At 41.2% G+C, this 7,322-nt stretch overlaps 2 protein-coding genes across 2 annotated transcripts; one reads left to right on the forward strand and one right to left on the reverse strand.

Annotated features, from left to right (window-relative positions):
• The first annotated feature begins 4,356 nt into the window (after nt 1-4,356).
• On the forward strand, nt 4,357-5,587 carry LOC131287661 (replication factor C subunit 4). The gene is made up of 3 exons (XM_058316733.1): nt 4,357-4,495; nt 4,563-5,430; nt 5,495-5,587. The coding sequence occupies exons 1-3, from the start codon at nt 4,374-4,376 to the stop codon at nt 5,585-5,587; spliced, it is 1,083 nt and encodes a 360-aa protein (XP_058172716.1). The 5' UTR covers nt 4,357-4,373.
• Nucleotides 5,588-5,636: 49 nt separating this feature from the next.
• LOC131287567 (transcription initiation factor TFIID subunit 9) lies at nt 5,637-6,595 on the reverse strand. The gene is made up of 2 exons (XM_058316627.1): nt 6,433-6,595; nt 5,637-6,367 (listed from the first exon to the last, which is right to left on the reverse strand). Exons 1-2 carry the CDS (start codon nt 6,506-6,508, stop codon nt 5,715-5,717), a joined length of 729 nt encoding a protein of 242 aa, XP_058172610.1. The 5' UTR covers nt 6,509-6,595; the 3' UTR covers nt 5,637-5,714.
• Nucleotides 6,596-7,322: the final 727 nt, after the last annotated feature.

Here is a 7,322-nt window from a genome sequence, read left to right on the forward strand (position 1 = left end):
AAGTGTTGGGCCAGTATGCCGTTCGTTGTTAAATTATAAAACAAAACCTTACATTCGCCTTTTTTTCCTACAACTGTGTGTCTACAGGTTGTGGTTTTGTATTACATAACTTGGTTCAAATCGAATAGGGCTCTTCACCAAAACGATACCTACTTTAGCAAATGATAAGCTATACATGAATGCACTTGAAGCACACAAACTTAATATGAAGTATTATGCCCATGTGGTTACTTACAAATCTGGCACTAGAAACACTCGACACTATAGGCACAGAATTATGGTTGGTGGTTTTTTAAGCAGGATTATGATTACGTTTAACGGTCACGTATTTTCACGTCCTAGTTGTTTAAACGGAAAAAAAATTTGGCAAGAGGGACTGGTTGACTGTTAGTTTTGCTTAAGAGTCTGTTGGATCTTTTCTACTATATATAATTATTTGCATTATTGTTATCGTCATTGACATTAAACTTTCTGCACTGAAACCATTGAAAACTTAGTTCTCATAGTTCTTACTGAGATAGTTTAAATCTTCAATACTATGCCTTTACTCTTGGGCTATGATACAAATTGTGGTTGAGAGAGGCAATACAAATTGAATTCATGCAAGTTCGTTGCATCCGCATTTCCTTCAGGCCAAGCCCTATACCACAGTCACAAGCTTCCTTCCAATGTTCACCACTACTGTCTCTGCTAGCTTTTATACGGGTGAATCACGTCAAGCGTTGGCGGAGCATCGAAGGGACGAAACCTAAGATTGAGATTGCTGTAGGTATTCCGAAGCAAAGATGACTCGCAAATATCGGAACCAAACGAACGTTGGCCGTTGAATCGAATCCAGAATGTCATTCTGGAATCATTTTCAATCGCTATCCGGCTTATACCCGTTCCATTTTGTCGATGGGTGGTGAGATAGTAGTTATGCTAATTTTAAAATGTGCATCCATCAGCCCAGTCTAGCTTTACCCGTTGGAGGAATAGTGATACCCGACAGCTTTCGAACGGTTCCTCGAATCGTTCCCAGCACGGCAACAAAGCGTGGCTCCATCGGCAACCTCCTGACCGTCTTGTCGGCTCCCAGGGACTGAGGGTTCGTCGAACGACAAGGGTTTTAATGAACAGTAATTAATGATTGCTACCTCCGAAGCAAACGCCTTGAGCCCAGCATCCGAGATTTGCTTCCCCATCTGTGGTCTTTATTTGAGGCTAAATACAGCTCTTAGTGCAGGTTTGCAATTCATTTCAAATTTGTTCGAACCGATACAATGAATCCTCTTACGAAATACCGATATTTTGGAAGAAGTTTGAACAATAAAATCTAGAAAGATAAATAGATTCAAGATTTAAGAGATTTATTTGTATTTCTTTGTATTTGATGTGTAGAAGAGGAAATCAATATATGCTTAGAAACGGACGAACAAACACCAACTCTACCGAACAGCACAAACTTTTCTTTAATTACCACCCTAGACACAGCATGGGGCATGCTCTAGTAAAATTAGGCTTTGGAATTGAAAGGAAAATAAATTCTCGATTCAGGGTTCCATGAATATATTCGCCGTTTCGGATGCGACGCAACCAACCAGAAATATATGGATCGCATTGTTCGTTGGTCCTTGCAGACGTCCAAGCTGAGCGTTTGCTGTCTGGGAGTGGATCGGCCTCCACTGCTTTGCATTGTTACCCGAGGTAGCATAGCGTACAGGGTTATAATAAATCTTTATGTGACCAAGTTCCACAAAAACCGATTCAATTAACACTACTCGCTGAAATCTTTCGACCAAACCTGTTGCTCTGTTACCTGCATCATGAAAACCGAAATAGATGGATATTGCTGAAACTTTGTCCATATCAAAACGGTCCAAAAAGGGAAGAATACTTTTCCGCAACCCTGCAAAAAAAACGCTAGTAACTAATGAACGGCTGAAAGTGTTACGTTATATCGAAACACAGAAAGCAGTTGAATTGAAGCTAAATTGATGTTGCTGCTAAATGGTAACGTATATTTTTTTCTGGATAATCTGTATAATCTGTAGAATAACAGTGCTTCACTCAAACTCAAACCATTATTGTGGTCAATGGGATTTAAAACAGTTTTCAATATTTTCGTTGAAAAACTTCAAGCATTCAATTGAGAGATTCGGTAAAATTAATTTTCGCAATTATCGGGATCGCATCGGCGGGATATTTTACCGAAGCAACTGGCTTTACGGCTTTAAGAACCAAACCAAGCATCGTGGGTGTCCGGAGGTTTCTGATTCGACAATTTCCAGAGCTTACATAAAGCCAATCGCTTGCAACAGCGTTATTTAACAGCGTGCTTATGACGGTGGTCAGCATCGTGTATTATATGCTACTTTTCCTGAAAACTTTCCGTCTTTTCGTGATTCGCTGTATTGTGTGTTTGTTACTGTGTTCATTCAACTGCGACCCACGCAGGAAGTTCCGTGCTACTCAGTGATGGTACTGGCATTCAAAAAAGAAAACTTTTGTACAATTTTCTGTCATTCATACCTTAAACCATGACTGCTATTATCCGAAGCTTGATATTTCTTCCTCCGACCTCCGCGTTTTTACTCTTTGTGGTGCAGCTCTCGTTTCGAATTGCACTAGAAATGTTATGAAACGCCGAGTCAGTTTTTGACTGCAACGGTTGACGGTGAAATATTCTTTATGATTAATTTATTGCGCTATATTTGCATCGAGTCATACAAAGGATTTATAACGCTATTACAGTTTCCATCAATTAATTGAAACTACGTGCTAGAAATATACAAAATAAACTAGCGCACCCAATATTTTATAGCCAATGGGCGGAAATTATTTTCTCTAACGCAAAAGTGAGTCAACAACAAAGCAAACCATTATCACCTAAAGTGTCTGGGGGCATTTAAGTTTATACCATTTAAGGCTTTTGAATTTGTAGTTCGTTTTTGTAGTTTTGGTTGACTGTGTACAGGGGGGAAATGATGCCATAGCGTTTTTATCTACACTTTGCGTCCTTCCGGTTTGCTTCACAAATGTACTTGATTCGTACAAACGGTTAAAAAGAAAACAAAATCGTGAAAGAAACGATAGAAATGCTACAAAAAGAAATATGTTTTTTTTGGAAACTCTGATGCAGCATTGTAATTTTTCCAATATCAATTAATTTGAAAAGATGATTTATTTTTTTCACTGGCTGGAATATTCATTCATAATTGCTTAATTCATTTGAGTCACATTAAATACTTTGAAACATTTTTTACCTATAATATTATACTTTTTTATTACAAGTTCTATTTTATCCCCATCAACTCTTTCCTTGTGACAGACAAACAAAAAAAATAGAGGTTGGGGTACTGGAGCACCAAAATAAGAAGCAGTTGTACAATAGTCCTTATTTAATATTGTGCCAAACAATCCAATGTTCGTAACTCTCTACGAGCTACCAGAAAAGGTTATAAAACTTAAATTTAATGAACCTAAACTTTTGCAAGGCACAATAGTTACCAAGAAGGATATTTCAATTTCGGTAGTCACGAGACCCAACGGCTGTTTTTCTTCCGGAAACACGGAAGTATGTACCTACTGCCATTTGCCGGTACGATAGCAACAAAGGCTGCATAGTTTATAAATAGTTAAAGGAAGAAATGTCCCCACAGATCTCTAAATTGCATGTTGCTGACATTCGAAAGCTGTTGATTTCTCTTGTGGGTGTTAGGAAATCTTTTGGACATTCGAATTATCGAAACCTTTTAATTTATTGCAAGCGAAGTATTTTAATCGTATTTCGCAAGGGAACATGATACTCCAGTTATGGAAATGTAACATTATTTTTGTGAATTTTAGCCTGTACCTTATGATGTGGAAATGAACAATTTATTGTCGCTCTATGAAAGATGGTTTTCTTTGATAAAATATTATTAGAGTATTAATTCAGAGTTTAACAATTCTTGGTAATCCTGATTACCGAATTGATTTTCCAACTAACTGGGGACAGTGAAGGTTTTAGATCCTTGATGTGTATACAGAAACCTTTCTGTTCTTTGACATTGAGGCTATGAATGGAATTAAATGGAAATTGTGAACATGTTTAAAAGAACAACAGAATGGTAAAATTCTGTTGATCATCAGTTTTTGAACCGCTTAACGGTCGGTTTAATCTGAAAGAAGAAAATTTACGTTAACTGTCCTACTGTATAAAAGTTGAAAACTGTTCTACGTAGAAGCCATTTGACATTCAAATCCCGCGCGAATCTGACACCAGAAGAGTTTATATCCGACATCTGCCTGCTATTATTTACCAGCTTTATCTGTTTTATATAGTTTTTCTCTTGTTGTAATCAAGTCAATTTAATTTGTTTCGGCTGTTCCGTTGTTCCGGCCGGAGTAGAATGCAAGCTTTTCTCAAAACTGGTCGTACAACCGGCGAAAGTTCGTCTGCCGGCAGCAGTAGTGAAGGCGGTCCATCATCCGCCAAGCGAGCTAAACATTCCGTACCATGGGTTGAGAAATAGTATGTATATCTATTTCCGTATTACTGTGAAGAGTTATTCATCCACTTGTTTAATCCGTTCTTACAGTCGCCCACGAAGCGTAGATGATGTAGTCGAACAGGCGGAAGTAGTTGCCGTGTTGCGTGAATCACTGTCCACCACCGATTTGCCAAATCTGCTGTTGTACGGACCTCCGGGTACGGGTAAAACGAGTACAATTCTGGCCGCAGCCAGACAGCTGTTTGGTGACATGTTTAAAGAACGAATTCTTGAGCTGAACGCTTCCGACGACCGAGGCATCGCTGTGATTCGCAACAAAGTGAAGACTTTCGCACAACTCACGGCGAGCGGAACGCGCACGGATGGTAAACCATGCCCGCCGTTCAAGATAGTGATTTTGGACGAGGCAGATGCAATGACTCATGCCGCCCAGGCCGCTCTGCGCAGGACGATGGAAAAGGAAACGAAAACCACTCGATTTTGTTTGGTTTGCAACTACGTTTCACGCATCATCGAACCGATCACGTCTCGGTGTACCAAGTTTCGGTTCAAGCCGTTGGGTGAGGAAAAGATCATCGAGCGTTTACGGTACATCTGTGGTCAGGAGAATGTCAACGTTGACGAGGGTGTTTATAAGGACATCGTGGACATATCCGGAGGCGATTTGCGTCGTGCAATCACCACCCTCCAGTCGTGCTATCGACTCAAGGGAGCACAAGCACGCATTGAACGACAGGATATTCTGGAAATGTCTGGCGTTGTGCCAGAGCGATACCTAACGGAATTTATAGCAGTCTGCAAGAGCTTTAATTACAGTAAGCTGGAGGAGTATGTTCAAAGTCTCTCATATGATGCATACAGCGTTGGTCAGCTGTTCGAACAGCTTACAGAATATATCGTATTCAACGATGGTCTCACGGAAAAGCAAAAAGCGATTATTTGCGAGAAACTTGGTGTACGTATTCAGTATAAATGATTGCGAAAGGCATTTTTTTTATTTCCTTTGTTTTCTCTTCTAGGAGTGTTGTTTCCGGTTGCATGGAGGAGGATCAGAATACATTCAAATCATGGATCTGGGATGCACCATTATTCAAGCCTTGAAAGATCAATAACCCTTAATAAAGGTCGGGTAATTTCGAAATTGTTTATGCTACCAATCAGTAAGTTAAGACAATCATATTATTTTTTATTATAAATTTAAATTTGAACACAATCGAGCGCAAGAAGCTTATTCTGTTGTTACTGTACGATTTCGAAATCATCTTCCTCGCGCTTTCGTTTGTTGCTTGACGTATCTCCGAACTGATCATCTTGTTCCATTTTTACTTCCACTCCGCCGGCCGTCGCGCCATTTCCACCGGATGTTCCATTAGTGCTTCCGAGTGCGTTGGACGTGACCGACGTTTTTACCGTTTTCGTTGCGGCCGGTGTTGTTTTCGCTGCGGTGCTAAACTTAAACGTGGGCTTCGGAATACTAACCACTTGCGTCTTGGGAGTGGACTGAACGGAAGGCCGCTTGACGCTTCCACCGGTACCCGAGCTGTCTGAGCCTCCGCCTGACGAAGCTTTACCCGTCTTCAGCGCTGAACGACCCTCAAGAGCGGATTTGTTCATGCGCTTTGGTTGCTGGGCGGCACGGAGCTTGTAATTGCAAGCCGATAGGCAGTAACGATCCGGTGGCAACCGCAAACCGCAATGTGTTTTTATCAGTGGCAACGGTGTGACATTACGGTTCCGGGCAATTTCCAGCAAAACGTCCCTCGGTGGAGGAGTGGTGAACGCTTTATCGAGAATCATTTGCGTTGCCAGCTTCACATCGTCCAGCTCGATCACTTTCTTGCGGGCATGATTGGCGTATATCTTGGCATCGTCGAGGATGCATGTTACGTATCCTGTTGACAAAGGGAATTCTTTCATTAGTAAAACGCGTTCCTGTTACTCGTTCACCGTGCCGTACGATAAGTAAACTCAAGCAGTTGATTTATAACTCTGGGCTCGTAGTCGTTCACTCCCAGCTCCTTCAGGATGGACATCACAACTTGTGCATCTTTCGGGATGTGCTTCACCTGGTTAGATATCTTCACTTTTTCACTCTTTTCACGCTCGGTATTCTGTAGCTGATGGGGCTGAATAGAAAGAAGCATGTAAGCAATCGTAAATAAGTTAATTTGGAAGAAAATGCTTACTTCCATCGCGTTGTTTTCCGCAAGATACAAGCGCCGCAGAAACTATCAACAAAACATTCCAAACACATCTCGGCTGTCATAATATAATAGAGTCGGGAGCACCATCCTGCACCCAGTAGGTTCATATTGGTGGAATAGTGAGCGGAGTTACGGCAACCGTGATGTAAAAATCTGTGAAATATTTTAATTTGGTTTCATTGACTTCGATTTGATTGATCAAAATATCTAGTACCAATATTTGATTCATATATATTCGCATAACGGTACTTGCTTTGTTAACATTCAATCAGCCCAGTGGATTGTTGTTGTTATTCGTGTGCGCCATGCTGGGCTTTTTGTTGTGGCAGTACACGAATGTCCTCGTGATTCGCGGGTCGACCGAAGCCGACGACTGCAGCAGCAGTCGTGAGCGTGACACGTTTCCGATAGGACGTGCGTAGAGCAGGAAAACGCGTAGCAGTTCCGTGTGGAAAAACAACACCACCTGCCCCCCTGGAGGGTTTAGCATCGACCGATGTAGATGTTTCTCAGAACCCGACCTGAACGCAGTAGAGCCCGGGCAAAAGTGTCCTTCCATAGGATTTAGGTTTGTTTTGGATACACGCAAAAACAAAAAAAAAATACTCAGACATCAAAGAAACGTGACGGAATGTTAGGCCAC

This window comes from Anopheles ziemanni, chromosome 3 (genome assembly GCF_943734765.1).
Source record: "Anopheles ziemanni chromosome 3, idAnoZiCoDA_A2_x.2, whole genome shotgun sequence".
In the NCBI taxonomy this organism is placed as follows: Eukaryota; Metazoa; Arthropoda; class Insecta; order Diptera; family Culicidae; genus Anopheles; species Anopheles ziemanni.